The 18,548-nt window shown below is 41.6% G+C and overlaps 1 protein-coding gene across 1 annotated transcript in view; it reads right to left on the reverse strand.

The window, feature by feature from the left end:
- FNDC3B (fibronectin type III domain containing 3B) overlaps positions 1–18,548 on the reverse strand; it is a 186,166-nt gene that overhangs the window by 147,127 nt on the left and 20,491 nt on the right. Inside the window, exon 2 of the mRNA XM_066556568.1 lies at positions 2,265–2,403. Within this exon, the coding sequence (XP_066412665.1) occupies positions 2,265–2,375 (111 nt within the window). The 5' untranslated portion in view covers positions 2,376–2,403. The remainder of the gene's footprint in view (positions 1–2,264; positions 2,404–18,548) is intronic.

Consider the following 18,548-nt stretch of genomic DNA (forward strand, 5'->3'; position numbering starts at 1 on the left):
GCTCCAGTCTGCTTTATTCTGTGTGTAAGAACGGGTCTTTTGAGGAAAGGCTTTTCCCTGGAGCTCAGCATTTCCAGGCACAGCTCCTAATGCAGCTCTGCAGTGCTGGCACAGCTGAGGCTTCACAAATCCAGTAACACACAAGGGTGAGCAACAGCCAGGGCACCCAGAGCCTCCATTCTCCATCAGAGCCTCCATTCTGTCAGCCTCAAAGCACGAGGCACTGACCTGCCTGCTGGCCACACTGCAGCCTGCAAAACTCCACACTCCTCATCCTCCACCAGCTCTGCTAGGATGCTTTCTCACCACCAGCTTCTAATGGAGACTGTAATTACACCCTGTAAATGTGTGTCCTCCTAAAGCTAGAACCTATTTATGGAGTCATATAAACCACCTTTCTTAAGGAAGTCATTCCTGTGTGAATCTAACCTGAAGCCTCTTCCCACCTCACAAGTAACTAAAATAAATCTCTTTTCCACGTTACAACAAACCACGTTAAGAGCAATTAACATAGTTCATTTGCAAAGATCAAACAAAGCATTTATTCCAACTTCATTCCATCTCTAGAACTGTACTTCTAAAAAGCAAAGACATCACCTAAAGGTTCAGGAGTAGGATGAAAATGACAAAGCATAGAGGTAGTTAAGCTTTGCAACAGAGAAGGGCACATCCATACTAGAACCCAAAAAAGCCTCATGGGAAACTGGTATTTCAGCTACAGGTACTTCAAGAGATAAGGAGAGGAGATCCAAAAGCATCATCCAGCAAACACACAGAAGAGGGACCTGGCCCAGAACTGTTCTGAGTTGTGCTTGCATAACACAGCAAAAGCAAGAAGCAATGTGCTTCCAGTGCACCTGCAACTCTTTTTAATGCAAAACATTAGCTGAGAAACTACTTTAAAGGCAACAGAGGCATCTGCCAAGCCAGGCTGCTGAATCATCAAAGATGGGGAAATGGAAAGATTGGGAAATGGAAAGATTGGGCTTAGAGCACCATCTCAAAGGAGGGCTCAGAAGATTTCACTTATTCTTTCTGGAATACAGAAGGACACACTGACAAGACAGTCTGACCTGGTAAGTGGTTTCCAGCAAGGAAGCAAGTGTGTACTTAAAGAACAATTATCCTTTTTAGTATGAATAAAATTGTTCCTTCATCTAAGTGCAGCAATATTGGATTTGGTAAATACAGCCACTGAAAACATTCCTTTCTGTTTTTTTCAAACCAAAGCACACTTCGCAAAAATGACTTAAAAACCAAACTAATCACAACAATGAAAGTCTACATCATAATGAGATTTCAGGTAACTAAAAATACTTAGAAGCTCACCAGGAAAGCAGAAATTATTCTTCCTCTTGAGGCTGGTCTAACTCAAAACATAGCTTGGAAGGAGGAACAAATGATCCAGGGAACAAGAAGTAACAAAATGACCTCTTATATTGATTCAAGAAGGACAGCTTGCTTCTACCTTTGTTACAACACTTGGCTGAAATTTCTCATGTTAAGGGGAGAACCAAATTGAGCAGCAGAAAAATACTGCCAGGGTAGATAGATGTTCTCCAAAGAGACCCCTTGACCCCAGGTGACATATTTGGGAACCTACCACCCACCAGCTTGAACCTCAAGGCTGTATCGTGACATGAAGGCATTGCTGTGGTGTTATGATCATTCCACTCACTTCTGATCAAGCTTATTAGAGAGCATCTCCCAGAAAAAAAAAAAAAAGCAAACTGTAAAGAACTGTAAAGTTGCCTTTGTTCAAAAACCCACTCAAAATTCACACCTGCTTTTTTTAATGAAGCACAGGGTAGCACACAGACCTGCTGGGAAAGGTATAGTGAGGTAAGCAAAGAATAGCAGATATCACTGCTATTCTCCACTTCTTTTCTTACTTCCATTTTTTTCTCTTCTCAGCATTTTTAAAATCTTAAAATCTCACCAGAAATGCTAGTAAGATGTCTGGACAAGAGTGAGCACAAGTAAATCATAAGACTAACTTCCTGCAAAACCCTCAAATACGCAGCATTTATAGCCACTGTTTCAATTCCACTATTTTTACTTCAGTGAACACCCATGCTAACAAACACATTGAATTTAATGATACACTTTAATCATTGCTTTTTAAGTCTTTTCAGCGGAAAGGCAGATTTCTACAGCCCAGGAAACACTCTGCACTCCCTAGTGCTACGGAAAACCATCTTCCCCATCCTGAAAATGTCTTGTTGACCCAGAAATAAGTTTATTTAAGGCAGGCAGTTTCTGACCTGCTGTGATCCATCGCCATTCACGATGTGGGGCATCATGGCCACCTCCCCGTTCAGCAACGGCGGCAGCTCCAGCGGGATTTGGTCGGTCATCATCATTGTGACGTACATTCATGGAGAATTTTCCTCAACAGACTTCCTGCAAGAGAAAACAGCAGTTAAAAACCCTGCAGAAACCCTGCTGCACTTCAGAAGGTCGTTCTGCCATTCAGGAACTTCAGCAGGAGCCCTGGTTTTTGTAACAGGAGCTCAGGGCTCTGAATGGAGGTTTTAACTCTTAGATCAAGAGTAAGGAAAGTCAGGTTTCCATGCAATAACTCCAAAAACCAACGAGCCAGATTTCCACTCTTTCCCACAGTTATAAACCTCAGCCTTCACTGCTGAAATAGGCAGGTTCTGAGACACTTATTGTTTTGCTCTTAAATCACCATCCTGCTTGCTGCCACATCTCTTCAAACTGTGTCACCAGCATGGTTAAGATGTTACAGCAATTTCACTCAACAGCCACGCTTCAAAGCCAAACACCTTTATTTTCTTTCTAGGGCCCTGTAAACAGTGTGAACTGCCACAACAAAACAAAGACCAGACACCTGACTTCCACTTAATCACAACCCAAAAGGATTAAGGCTTCTGCTGCAGCAGGAGGGACAGCACATCCTCAATGTTCTGAACACCCCATTCTAGGAAGGGCAACAGAAAATGATGACATCACGTAAGGATTTGTGAAAAATCACACATCACTTCCAGCACACCCTCCCCCTCTCACAGCTAACTGATGTGATACGTGAGCATCAGTAAAACCATGAGAAGCTGCCCTGTAAAAACAAGTCTTAATTCAGTGTTAAGGGTATCATCATGCTGGTTCATGGGGCAATGACACAGCTCTAGTGAATAACATGGATGATCTCATCACACAGCTTATCTAGACTTCTGCTCAACAACTCCTAAAGCAAAGCAACCTCACATGTCCAGTGGTGAGCAGCCTCCTTAGTACACCTCCTGCCAGAGAATCCCAGTGTTATCCTGAATCATTTCATATACATCCCAAACTCAAGTTAGAAAAAAAATATGCTGTGACTTAGGTGGCAGCAGAGGTGATTAGATGGCACAAGATGATCAGAGTACTCCAGAGTACAGAAAGGGGAATTTTTGGCAAAGAGCATGGGGCATAACTAAAGAGCCATAAACCAGGAGTTTAACTCAGCTGCTTCAGAGGGGATGAAGGACTGAGCCAGCCTCACCAGGGTTGGAGCATCCCATTCCATGGATGCTGGATGCTACATATCTTATATCCCCTTGGCCCCAAATACTGTTGGACTTTTTTTTGTTGTTGTTGTTGTCCAACAACTAAATTATTAGTTTAGTTGAAATACACCGCCTTCATTTTCATCAACCTCTTCCAGAGCTCACTGCAATCCCACCACCTGCACAGCCTCATGATCAGAAACATCAGCCTGACCAAGAGCTGCTCCTCCAGCTCCTGAGGAAAAACACTTGTGTGATTTAGAAGTGATGGCAGTGCCCACACAGACTGAATTACATGTGTCCTATCTTTTGTCATCAAACAGGCCCCTTCACATCTAAGCAGAACCAGAAGATTGAAAGTACATTTGTTTTCCAGAAAGTGGGCAAACCTGGCAATGTGACCTCCAGCCACACAGCTCAAGACCAGCATTTTAATTGAACTCAGTACCAAATTTAGCACAACTCTCACAGCTCTTTTCACTGTTCTCATCTGTGAGAAAACACCACTTTTCTAATCATCACTTCACCAAGACATAAACAGAGGCAATGTATTTTCATCCACCTTTAAATTAAATCCCTCCTTTTATCCAAGACTCAATTACAGGACTGAAGTTCTCCAGAAGCCTGAGCACAGCTGTTGTTAGGGTGGTACATCCTAAAGCTTTTGCTTCTCATTACTTGACAGTTTCAGGTTTTAATTTTGAGAAACATCCGAGTCCAACAACAATATTCACAGGTGTTGGGATTTGGGGGTGGAGGAGGGGGAGTGGGGCAGTGTGACTTCACTTTTTGGGGGTTCTGTTTGTTTACCAAGGAAGAAGAGAACATGTCAGGTGTTTTGAGCCATTTCTTAACTGCTTGGGATTAAGAAAAGGACTGAAAGAGCCCAATAATGAACACCATTAATGAACAGCTTTCAGGAAACAGACTGATTTAGTCAGTAGCCAGCTGTACCTCCAACTATTCTGGCCATACATGCAGTTATTTATGCATCTATAGTTGCCCTGTGTGCAAATGTATATATTCACATTTAAAGTTCATTTGTAAAGAACAAAACATTCATAGAAACCATTTTAAACCCATATAAAACAAAACCCCAATCCCCAAACAAATGACACGTTCATTTAGTCTGAATCCAAAAGCCAAGCTTTAACAGTTTAAACATCACACTGATACTATTTTCTTGAGGAAAAAAACCCCATACTGTAGCTTGAAGCAACATATTTTCCAAGTAATATTTCCATTCCAGGCACAACAACGGATATGTTGACATTTATTTGCTACGTGTCATTATTTAAAGTGTTGCAGCTACATTCCTTTTGCTTTATTAATGGTTTGTCACTACAGTCGTGTCCTACACTTGCCTCACTTGAAAGGAGAAAACAAAAAAATAAGAAAGCATAAATAAAAAGGGCTTCCTCTATTTGTCAGGTCTGGTACAACCCCACCAGAGAGGATACAAGCAGCAGTACTGGCTACAAGGCACAGCCACTGGCAGGAGTTTTGGGCATTATTTCACAAATATGTACTCCAGGCAGAGTGAGGACATCTACCATGAGACTGGCAGACTTCACTGCAAAGCCAAACCCTTTGGAAACATGGGCCTCACACACTTTTTGAGCTTATTTGTTCACCCATCCTACTTAAAACAGATTTATTAACTGTGCTTTCACACCCCTCCCAAAGCCCACTGCTCCTCCTCCCTCAGGGGATGCAAAGCTGATTAATACAAAGAAAGTGAGATCTGAATACAATTGTTTTTTTTTCCTGCAAATTGGGAACATTGATAGAAGCAAACACCAGACACAGCTCAAAGAGCCAGGTCACATTCCAGGATATTAGAATTCTTCCTTAGCTAAAATATGAACTGCCAAATACTAACCCACAGCCCTTTTTTTCAGGTACTAACTCAAATTTGGGGTTTTGTCTAGAAAGCTGACTATATTTAAATTTTAAAAAGATATTTCCTGTGCGTCTACATTCCCTAGGTTTGGCTGGGACAGGTCACAACAACGCCAACGAGGAGTGAGAGGCTGCATCTCCCTGTCTAGCTTCCTCCAGGAATATGGAAATCACAGCTTTCCACTTTGCTGTAGAGCAAGGAAGAAACAACCATCCAAGTTTGATGTCTCTGTCCCCAAACAAAACTTCCAAATCTTTTGATGTCTGCAAGTTACTGTTGGAAACTTGATTTTCAATTCAAGTACTACAGCCTTCTACTGATCCCTGAGATGACTCCATTTCCTTAAATTAATTCAATATGTGAATTAGTAACACATAAATTAGTTGCACATGGCACTAGAGAGAAAATTAAAACACACAGAAGAATGAAGTGTAACTATCTAAAACCCCATGTCCATGTACGGTCAAACAACGTGACCCAACAGGTTACATCAGTTTTCCTGAAATTCCAAAAGCAGTGTGAACCACATCAAGATACCCAATTCTACTTTTCCTAGAAGGTTTCACCCATGCTTATTTATAGGGCTGGAAGCCAAGAACATTTTTCTTTCTGTGATTTTCTTCCTACCTTCTGTCTTTTACAAAGCCAAAGAACCTCTTCCAGCTATGGCAGATGAATGCAGAGAACCTGGCAGAAGCAAGAGGAGTTGTGAATATTGAGTCCTGTGACTGTTCTTTGCAAAGACTTGATTTTTATTTCCCTGCAGCAGACCATTAAAAGTTCCTGAACAAAGTGTTCTGCTTTTTTATCACAATCATCTGGAATTACAGAAGTTGTACTTCAGCAAGGACAGAGAGTTTCAATACCAAGTAGAGCCACATACCCAGGTTTATTTACTATACAAGTAAAATTCAGTGCTAAACACACATTTTACTCCTGTAATGCATAATCAGGGGTATTCTGCCTGAATAGAAGAGAACACACTGCAAAAAGAGTAAGAAGCTACCCCGCCTTCAATCCTAGCCTGATTAAAAAGAATACTTGAAACGCACACAGGATAAACTTAAAATGGAAGAATTTTCTCTTTCCAGCTCAAAAAAAAACCCCAAAAACAACAACAACAAAAAAAACACCCTTACTACTTCCCTATGACAAAGTTCACACACAGATGGCACACACACAGGGTTACACAGTGCAACATAATTCTCTCTACCTCTGCTTTAATACATGTACCGTAGGAACACCTCTTCTACCATGCTGTTGTTATAACCAGGACAAGAGGCATGAGGAATTGCTTAAAAGGGCTTTGCCATGGTTAAAAGATTTGTATGGAATCATAGGTTCATGTCAGAGGGAGTCCCACCTGGCACACTGAGAGGTCAAACGCATCTTTAGAAACACATGCCCTGAAAATAGGGAAGACTCAAATATTTCTAGACAAAAAATCACTTTGGAAAAGAGACAGTGAAACAATGAGAATCTTTTTTAAAAAGTCATTCAGTATTCACAGAAGCCATTACCTGCAGCATATCTTATTCTTCTTGCATAAAGAGAAATAGTCCTGAAATTATTTGTTATTTTCCAGGACATTATATGTGCAATTGAAGAATCCTATCAAAGTCTGGCATGTCAAATCATGTTACTGCTGGTTATTATATAGCTGAAGAAATGGCTGGTTGTCCAGAGTAATTTTGAATAACCTTTTGAATAAGAAACAAAAATAACTAGGAAAAAAAATTGCTAGTACAAGGAGAATATGCATACACAGTCTTATTTGTACATACATATTCCCAGACACTAAGAATTTAATATGGATCTACAACCCACTAGGAAGGCTCTGAACGAGGAGTGCTCCTTCTGCATATTCCTGCTGATGCTGGAATTCATGTGCAGGAGATGAGAGAACTCACACACTGCCCCATTTGCCTACTGTATTTTGTACAGCACACGTTGAAATTCAGGATTAATTAAAACATACATAACACAATTGTATTTTTCACTGAAAAGCAGAGTGGTAAATATAGCTGCTTTCAAGAGACTCCTGCCATGGCTTGCCACTCCAATTCAAAGAGGAGTAGTAATAATTGTTCATGTAGAAAAGCCTCTTGAGACATGAGCAGTACCTGGAGGTATGTGCACAGATGGCTGGTCAAGGCACAAACAGTCTGGAATTTGTCTTGTCTGATGTGCCTTCGTTAGTTTAGTTAAATCACATCCGTCTGCAGCGCCACTGAAACCTGAACACATTCTTGCTCTGTTTAATTACAAAACACGGTAGATTAATTTGGAAGCATCCAAACAGCCGGGCTTCTTCATAACAATTTTGAAGAAATACATGCAATTCTAAAAATCTGTTATGACAAAAGAAAACAGATTAGAGGGAATACATACACACAATCCACTGGCATTTTATGAAGAGGTAGTGAAATGCCTGCTGCTTGCTCCCTGTGCCATTTCACAGAAAAGGCCACAGTAGCTGGATCCTATCTCCAGCAAGCTGAAAAGCATAAACATCCTCTCAAAACTTAACCACTGCAATTAATCAGTGGGTTTATTCCCCTCTAGTTTACTTTAAACAACAACAGATTTCAATGTGCGTGGTACATTCCATCTCTGAACACGGAATTATCAGCAGCGTTCAATTCTCCACAGGATCAAGGAAAGTTAACATTGTTTCTTCCCCACACTGATTAGATTTCCAAGGCAGCAATCCAGAGGGTAATGATATGAAGATTTTTAGTTTGCATTTATTTAGACCTAAAATTTGACCTCAAATTTTCCAGGCTTGAAACTCCGTTATCTTAAAGAACAACAAATTTGTGCTGTAACCAGCTGCACACCCCTCACAGGAAATGTTTGCCATTCAGGAACAGAAAAACTACTAAAACTTGGTTCCTAGCTTAACCTTAGGAAGAAATGGAATAACCAATAACTTCAAATATGTACCAGAAATGAGCATCAGGAATAGGGATATCAGGTCAAACTGCATCATGCAGGAGTGTCTCATTTCACAAGGCAAGTACAACTAATCAGCAGATAATAGCTCTGATGAAATAACTGGAATAAAGCAACCTGGCACACAAAGGAGTCTTTTACCAAAGGAAAACCTCACCCCACTAGGGGTTTTCCCTCTTGGTTTTCCAGGGGGAAACCTTGTGAAAACTCGTGTAGGAAAAGCAATCTTGCCCTCCCTCCCACCACCACCCATGCCTGGGGTGTGCAGTGCCTGAAGGGCCATCACATTCATGTGCAAACCTAGTGAAACTAGATTTAAGGGAATAAAATACACCACGGGTGAAACAGACCTTCAAAATTTTTATTAGGCTTATATTAGATATGGCTGAGCAGAAAGCCACAGGCAGACAAGCTAATCCAATGGTTCCGCAGCATTCTCACTTCTGCAAATAATATTAGAGCAGCAAATTCATCTGCTGGTCAAAAATCAATTCCAAAACATGCAAACACACCATGGCTACAGCCTGCACTGCTGGCAGAACAGCAAGCTGCAGAGACAACTTGTATACAACTCACTCTCACCATGTGGGTTTTTCTGTGCTGCTTCTTCAATCTGAAAATTAAGTGAGTCATTTTTGCTATTTATATTCCTTTCCTTCTTTGTTCTCACACCTTTCTTTCCTCACCTTCCTCCGTATTAATCACAACGGATGAAGGGACTCATGAGGGATGTAGCTGCAAAAATAGAGAAGTTTTCAAGCACACAATTCTCACACTATTTCACACTAATTCTTCTAAGCAGCCATAGGCTGAATTTAACTCTTCTTGCACAATAGTGGCCAATTACTTTTTCCCCAGTATTTTTGGTGGTGTTGTTTTTGGCACAACTTGGCTTTAAAATAGCAACTACTTCAATCTTTTTTCTCTTTTCAAGGGAAATTATTTTATGAGCTTCCAAAAATACAAGCAGCAATTAACATTTCAAACTAATTTGTTGCTGCTTGTCCACCCTCAGAGACATTTGAGTTAAGAGAGTTCTGGGAGCTGTTTAATTGCCAACTGTACAACACACTCTCCCAATTGCACTCAGCATCTCTGTGCTTTTCTAGAAGATCACAAGTCAGGAGTAGACCTAGATCATATAATTAGGAAGAAATTCTTCCCCGTGAGGGTGGTGGGGCCCTGGCACAGGTTGTCCAGAGCAGCTGCAGCTGCCCAATCCCTGGAAATGTCCAAGGCCAGGCTGGACAGGGCTTGGAGCAGCCTGGGATAGTGGAAGGTGTCCCTGCCCATGGCAAGGGGTGGGATGAGAAGCTTTAAGATTCCTTCCAAGCCAAACCACTCTCGTGATTCTCTGATGACATCTGCCTCTCCACAGGTCAGGAAAGCACAGAGCTCTTCCAGCTGTGGTGCCCCATTGCCAGGGCAAGGAGAGGAGGATGACAGTGGTCCAACACCCCTCCCTCCACAAACTGGGACACCCAGTTTGGGACACCCAGCACACAAATCGGTCTCCTAAGTGCAGAGGGCCAATCTACACAACAGAGACAAAATGCACACTTCCTAACTAAATGATCACTCTTTTCAGGTTCTCTGTACTCTGCATTGTTTCTGACAAAAGCAATTTGGAAGTAGAATTCACACGCTCTAGCAAGATCTTCAGTAAGTTTAAACACATTTGGAATAACCTTCTATTTGCTTGAAGCAATTTGCATGAGGAGGACAAACTCCCTTCAGTCCAGACCTACACCTGTCTACAAATTGGGCCCTGATCCTGCAGACATTTGCACTGGAGCACATCTTTACACTCTCATACTTTTATTAAGTACTGAATTCCCCCAGATCAGGGCTGCAAGCCCAAGAACGTGCCCAGGGACACAGGCAAAACCTCTATGCAAAGAGACATTCTTGCACAAAGGTGAAAGTCAGATAAGGCACAGGTATGCTTCATCTATTTGCTTTCTTCCTCCATTTAATGGCCAAGGTATTAATCATGGTTACAGGTTGATAAGCACAGCATTTGTCGATAAATACCCTCCCCTTCCACTCTGCTCTCTCAAATAATAATCTCTCTGCAATAATACCACAAAGACCTTGGTTATCTCTCCTGGAGTTCCTGTGCAATGGGGAATCTACTGGAATCAATGGGGTGGGGATCATTTTTTTTTTTTTTACCCCTAATTAAACTACGAAGCAGAAAAAAAAAAAAAGAGGCTATCTACCATATCAATCTGCAGCTCTTGAAAAGCCTGCATACCAAATCCCATTTCCAACAAGGTCTCAGCACACCTTTGTGCAACACAAACTGGGCTGCTGTCGCCATTCCCCGCTAACCTGACTCCGGGCTGACAAAGTGGCTCATTGTGCTATTGTGGGAAAGAGCTCCACAGAGATCTCCCACTCCTCCCTGGGAGTCAGGAGCAGCATTCACACGGGGCAGCACCTCTGCACGGCTGCCCCAGAGCTTTCTCATGGAGGAGGAAAGCTGAGCCCGCCATTGTCACCCTGCTCACAAAATCCAAGTGCTCAAACCGCACCAGTAACAAGAAAACCAACCCAAGACCCACCACCCAAACTCCACCACGCCATAACTTTGCAGCATCAAGAGAAAAAATATTATTACACCATACCTCACTCTCACACAGCATTAAGTACATTTTTCAGCATTTATCTACTTTTCTGAACTGCTTCACGGAAATGAAGCCTTCTATGAAGGCTTCTTCTAACTGGAGATAGACAGGGATTTATATTAAACAAAGACCTGAAACTCACCAGTGAAAAAGAAAGCATACGCACAAAGTCAAGTCATTGTTCCATTTTTGATTGAGTAATTTTGGTATCCAGGACCTTATCCAGTGGGAAAGAAGTCTCTCCTACTCCAGGTATCAGATTTTTATCTCCAATGATAAAAAACCATCAATGAATGAAAAAACCCTAAATGTAGAGTACTGGGGAGTTGCTTTCTTTAGGGTGGGAAGCCAAATAGTCTCTCTTTAGACAGAAAATGCTGTGCTGAATGTGCCACCTGCTGCAGCTAGAAAGGCTCAGGTTATTGATTAAATGGTTTAAAAGGGAAAACCTTTGGGGTTTGCTACCTGTCTGAAGTGGGGCACAGTCTGTAACACAGACTGAAGGAGAAACAAAATTCTGTTTATACAGCAAGGACAATCCAGCAGGGTCACCCAGCACTCAGTGGTATGTATCCACTTTCATTGTGAATCCTCACCCATCTAAGCTCATTCCCATACTCAGGCAAATCATTCAGGTAATAGATGAAAATTATTCCCCATAAATTGTATTGGTCTTTGATAACAACAAAAACATTAAAGTACTGAACAGTTTGTCTTATGAATTGGGAAACCTACAGCACTTAAAACTACACCAAACACAGAAGTGTTGGTTGAAAGGCAGGCTCAAGGCATGGTGCCAGCAGGACAGATGCTCTTCCCACCCTGGCTGAAGTCAAAAGACAGCAGCCCCAATCCTACCAGTTACAGGAGTTACTCATTAATAAGTTACAAGTCTTTGTTAATTAAAGTTTCCTAATATTTCACCTATTGACTTTGATACTACAGCTTTCATGTATGAGCAGTAATACTAAGGGGCTTCAAAGAAAGCTGTGGAAAGTGAAGAGATATATATGAGCCAATAAGAAGAACCAGGGTGAGCTAAGTAAAGGAAAGCAAATTCCTGCAAACTGAATTTTTAATTCCAAGTTTGTATTTAATCAAAAACAGGACAGTCATGCTTCTTTATATTTCCCTACTGATACAAGCACACACAGCTCCAATGGAGCTAATTAAACCCTTGAAGCTCAAGTGAACCTTCCAAATCCTTTAGATGACAAAATTCCAGTCAAGCAAAAAAACTTAAATAGACAGCAGCAGAAAGCAAACCAACTTTCAAGCTTCACGTCACATGTACCTGAAGTTTCATTTGCCCTTGTTACACTTAGAGAAATTAATTTCTATAACCAGTTACCAAATTTTAGAAGTGCAGGAGTCAAGAGTCTATTCAAATACAGAAAAGAAAACCACAGAAAGGAAAAATCAGAATTGTTCAGGTTGGAAAAGACCATTAAGACCACTGAGTTCAAGTGCTAATTTCTACCATTAAACCATATCCTTACATGCCATATTTACACATCTTTTCAGTACCTGCAGGGCTGGTGTCTCCACCACTTCCCTGGGCAGCCTGTTCCAAGCTGTTCTCTGTAGAGGTTGGTCCTGCTAAGCATCACTGGGGTTTTGTCATGAGGAAAAAAAACTTTGTGATTTATTAAGACAGATGCACTTTTATGACTGCTCTGTGAGACACCAGAGTTTGTCCTTCCCTCTCCCTGGCTCTCTAACAGCATCTCCAGTCCCATGGATACACCACACTACTCCAACTTCATCTGTTTCCCAGGCTGACATAAACAACCTGTTTGCCACTTTACAACATCCATTGTAGATCCAGGTAGATCCATTGTACAAGCTCAGAGCAGACTAGCAGCAATAAATTCATAATTAACAAAGCAGAGCTTATCTTTGAGTCTTCTTACACAAAATTTTTAGCAATAACCACTCACAGGATTTCAGCTTTCTGGGAAGACAATTTAAAAAAGCCCCTAACATGTTCTCTGATGATTTTTTTATTTATAATTCTAGCTAGAATTCAAAAATTAAAGTATTTCAGAAAGGCACAGAAAAACATTAGCCTTGCATCCTAAAATATGTAAAGCTGAATTTCAAGAAATGAGCTTGGTTAGCATATAGGAGTGGGGAAAATTACCTTAACGGCAAGCAGTTTTGGGGGATTGGGGAAAATATACAAATATACAGTTTACCCACAGAATTTCAATAAACAGGTGAGAACAAAATACCCAAGCCTTTCAAATATAAGAAAACCCATCTCATAACTCAACTGGAAGAAAGCCAAGTGATAAAAAACACAAACTACAAGAAAGGCTAATTCTCTGGAGGTTTTTTCCTACAGTATCTTTCATAAATATAAAGCATTTTACCACCACATGCCCTGACAGCCTTCGCATTTTATTGGACATGTGTCTCACTTTGCCTACTGCAAGAAAAATTCATAGAAATCCTGATGGAGCAAAGACTGTTACACTGAGTCGAGGTCAAATATAGTATATATGCATATAAATAAATCTGAAAAATTCAATGTGGCTTGACAGCAGCTTTTCTTTGACAGTGGAGGCAGAAAGATCAGATTATCAGCAAATGCTGGAGTTTGCATGCAGCATTCTGACCACATTAGCACAGGACTTAAGCAAGGAAAAAAGCTTTCCCAGTCAAATTTAGTTGTGCTCAATTTTACCTGAATGACATAACTGACACATGACCCAACAAGATTTTACTCCCAGGGAGCTCTATCGAGGCATATTCAGTTTGTGTGAATAAGCTGGAACACCCAGGTGTTATCACCGAAAGTACGGCACAATCTCAACTCTTTAATATTTACATTCTGACCCAGTTCAGTCACATTTTGGCAGCACAGAGCCCACAGAGATACCCACCTTAACAATACAGTACACAGTCAATCAGTGGCAAACACCTACCCATTAAAACCAGTTGTTCTCCCAGCTAAAGGCTTCACAGGTCCAGAGATTCAAGCAGATTACATTTGTTCACCAGTTTCTAAGGGGAGGACACTTTGTCATCATTTAACATGTCAATATCTGGTTTAAAAAATAAGTAAAACTGATATGATTCTCTACCTACACCATGGCATATTACTCTTGGGCCAGGGGAGGAAGATGACATGTCTATGCAACAATTTTTATAAATATTCCCAAAAGTAATAGACCCATGTTGAAAAAAAAAAGCACTCCCACTCTCTCTCTCATGTGAACATATTCCTCCTCCCATTTCTCTCTCTAGTCCCTAATCATACCTCCAGGTTGGTACAGAAGAACAGCCTGGATGTTCAGGGGAGCTTTAACCTGCTGGTGAGAACATGAGCAGTGGTGCATGCTGCAGATAAACCCACAAAACCCAACACCTGTTCAGCACCTCATCCTCCTCCTGGTGCTCACTAAGGAAATTCCCTCATCCTTAATGAATTTGGACTATTTTTTCCCATCACCAGAGATGCAACTTCAACAGTTTGATTTTTCTCTAATCTTGCTCTGTGTTCTCAGGTGCTGCTGCATCAAGCCCTGCTATGAACAATCCAAATCACAGATTGCCCCTCACCATCCCACAGGTGCCAGAGGTACCTTACAGCTCACAGAGACTGCTAGAGCACAACACATCTAAGTCAGTGCTACAGCTCTGCACAAAGTCATCACTATGCACCACAGTTTTAAATACCCACAAGTTAGAACTGTGAAATTCAGCACAACTACCAGCTGCTTTACCCTCAGCATCCTCTCTATTCAAGGAAGGGCAGAACAAGATTTATTATTATTTCCATCAGAACCTCAACTTGTTGCAACTTTTGTCTTTAAATCTGAAGCTGAAGAGATGCTCTGATTTTCCCTCTTCTCACGGATATACTTTAGTGGTACAGAAATCTCCCAAGAGTACTTGGTCTGAACTAACAGATGAGCTACCCATACTCATCTAAATGGAGCAGATTATAACATGTTTATTATTAAGAACATTTCAAGGTACATTAGTCTTTAAGGCTTTTTTTAACACTTCTTGAATTGATCAAATTAAGGAAAGTCACTCTGTTACTAGTAATTTACTACTTATGACAAATAGTAGTGGGTTGAGCCTCCTACCAGTAGACAGAGTACTTAGGCTAATAATAAACAAATAAAAAGCAGTTGTACAATCCCTGACTGCATTCTGCTTACAGCATAAATACTGAAGCATCACTGAGGATTAAGAATTCCTGAAGATTAACAGAAAGCTGATTTCAAAAAATGCAGAAATGTGGAGGTATCTAACATCACAGACACTCAGCTGATGAGCCAGCAGGATTTTTAGACCAGCTAAGAGATTGGAATTTCATTCTCAGAAGGCACCATTCCCTCAAGGAAGAATCAGTATAGGAAAAGAAATGTAGTGCAGTAAAACATTATACACCAGCTGTCAGACCTGAAACTGATACTGTAACAGGGATCTACATTTGTCATCAAGTTACTCAGTCACTGGCAAACTGGTAATGTGGAACTACAGCAAGTGAGCTCCCCATCCCAAACAGAAATCGATATGCCAGACAAAGGACAAAGTCTTTATTTTAGGCACTTTTGTTAAAATCAGTATAGCACATAGTCAAACGCAAGGGAGAGGTCACAAAGATTTTTTAAAGCATTAATTCAAGAAACCTAATCAGTGGCAAGAACATGCAGAACAGGTGCACAGAAATCACAGCTGGTTCCAAACTGCAGCATCTCCAGTGGAACCAAAACCAAATGAAGGTGGGTTCTGCTCAGCACAACAGTGTCAGGCCACTCTCCAGCAATGCAATACATCTGGTAACTACTTTTGCAGCTTCCCTTGGGAATTTTATCTCCTGTGGGCTTCATTCAGGGTCCTGCTCTTCCCATATCTAATCACAGCCGTTTGCTATCACAAGTCATAAGGTACATACATATAGACACATATATACACCTTCATCTACATAATGGGTACAAATACCTCCATTTATCCTAAGACCCTTGGAATGCTTTAAGCCGTCTTCAGAAATAAGCAAGTTCAAAGAACTGCTAAAGCAGCCGAGAAAAATCTCGAATTCTCCCTCTCCTTTTCCCTGGATTTAACCTGCTACCAAATCCCGCGGGGGCTGACAGGGTGTCCTTGAGCCCTGACTCCCTGCACACCCGCATGCCAGAGCCTTACGCGTTCCAGGGAGCACAGCTCCTGCCACTGGCACATACCAAGGATTCCAGATCATTTTTGCATCACAACTAAAACGTTCTCATCAACTCGGATTTCTGTTATAACACGTTATTCCGGCCTCAAAAAGTGCAATCTCAGCATGGTATAAGTTCAGTTTTCTTTCTCTAAACCTTCTCTTGGGTGCTGGGGGTGCAGGGAGAATGGGTTAAATTTAACACACACCATAATCCTCATGTTTCCAAAACCAAATTCCAGCTACAAACCTTAAGAATGCCACACACTTCCCAACTTCTTTTCTCTTTTTATTAGCATGGGGATGATAGGAACACAGTACTTCACTAATAATGCCTCACCTCTTCATTACACTGCTTTCCTCCCACAAATTTTACTGAATTGCCAAATACACGTTGCTAAGTTTGAGAAACTTACAGGAAAATGAATCCTTTATGAAAATACTCATTGCTAAAAACACAAACAGGAAAATAGACGGTAAACAATAAATTCTCATTGTATTTAATAGCTGAAGGTCTTTGTTCACAACAGCTACCCCAGAACACACAGCCACATTCATGGGATCGAGTGAATTCTATCTGAAGTTTACAGAAGGAAGCATATACAAACAGCCTCACAAAGGTATTTTCCTAGCAGGAAGCCACAAGCACTTCTCTGCTGCTCCGGCCCCGCCGTCAATGGAGGAGCCGTGGTAGCAGTGCTAAACACACTCTACTTTCACTGTGGGATTAACCCTATCACAAATCACCAATTAAATCTGCTTTATGATTTAGGCTTTAATTCATTAACCAATGCAAAGGTAAAACATGCAACAGAGCCTGGTGGAAGTCAGTGGGGAGAGCTTGGCTCTGGCTATTCCTGTCCCGAGGCTCAGCCCTCTTTGGGATTAAATACTATTTTCATCAACAGTGCTCAAAAGTCTCCTTTTTATAAGGAGCTAGTGGTTAATTGCTGTACATTGTTGACAGCAATAAATAGAATTCACTGACTATTCCATGTGCAACTGGGCATGCTGGTGGTTTACTACTACATAAGGGGTGTGTGTTTTTCTGTTATCCAAAGATTATCTCTTCACTTAAGATGGGAAAATTAGGAGCTCATCTTCTGACACATACAAGTTTCCCTCCCCCACTTCCATTTTGTGGATTTTCTGGCAATAATATTGTTGAAAAATAAATTCTTGAGGACAGGAAACATCCTGAGCAAAGGATATCCAGCTTTATGACACTTGAAATGTTGCGCATTCCTCCCGATCTGTCACTGCCCAGGCCAGCTGCTGGTATGTGAGAGGGGGTGCAACGCCTTGGGGTGGCCAGGAAAGGCCTCCCCCTGCATATTCCCCCCAGGATTCCAGCATCACAGCTTTGGATAGACCAGCTCCTTCAGATTTCCTCAAGATTTCCCTCTTCTGTGTACTTAACCCCAGCCGTCTCCATGGCCCAAAGAGATGTGATACGATGCAGCTTTCCAAGCACCACTGGCTATCAGGAGCACATCCTCCCCCCAAGTCTCCTGATAAGATGCTTTAAAGTATGCCCACAACCCTCATCTTAATGGCCTAATCTGATGTAGGTGGCTTGCCCTCTCAGAGATCCCCTCGTTTAATTTCCTCAACAACTGCACTCCACAAAAGCAAACATCCTGTCCCACTTCCAGAGCCAGATCCCAGTTGTGGCAGGCAGCTGCCAGCAGCACAGGCACCAGGAGAGCTGGGACAAACACCACGGATCCAGTTCGTGCTGGGGAGCTCCACCAGCTGTCCTGTTACAGAGCCAGTTCACCCACTGGAATGGGGCAGAAGTTATGGTAATGGACAGGCTGTTGTCAAAGAAAGTTTGACAGCTTTTCAAGCATCCCACCCCTAAACCAGCATCCTCATGAGACCAGTTAGGGACTGAACAAACACATTGTTAACTGGACTTCGGTGGGCAACAGCAACTGTACAGAAATCTCAAGCTTTTAATGAAGTCACCTAAATTACACAACATAGATACTGAGGATAATCACACCATCACCTGCTGAGCAACTCTTCCCTGCCTGACCACCTGTAAGCTCCATGAAACAATATCAAAGTTGATGATTCACATCTAACATCTTTGCAGTAGTGAGTAGCTCACATCTCATAACCAAAGGCAGACAAATCTTTACAATTGCCCACTAAATCAGGATTCAATCCCTTTAAGGCACTCTGACACTTCAATAGCTTTCTGTCCCTTCCTATGAAGAGAACAGGCAACATCCCAAGCTAAATGCAAAGGAGCAGTTGAGGTAGAGCCAAGGCTGCCACCTCTGGAATGAGGGCATCTGTTCCACAGGGAAAAAAAGAGAAAGCATTTCAAGAAATAAAAGCACTAATTCTGACAGCAGAAAACCGCA

The sequence above is a fragment of the Molothrus aeneus genome, chromosome 10 (assembly GCF_037042795.1).
Source record: "Molothrus aeneus isolate 106 chromosome 10, BPBGC_Maene_1.0, whole genome shotgun sequence".
NCBI lineage: Eukaryota > Metazoa > Chordata > Aves > Passeriformes > Icteridae > Molothrus > Molothrus aeneus.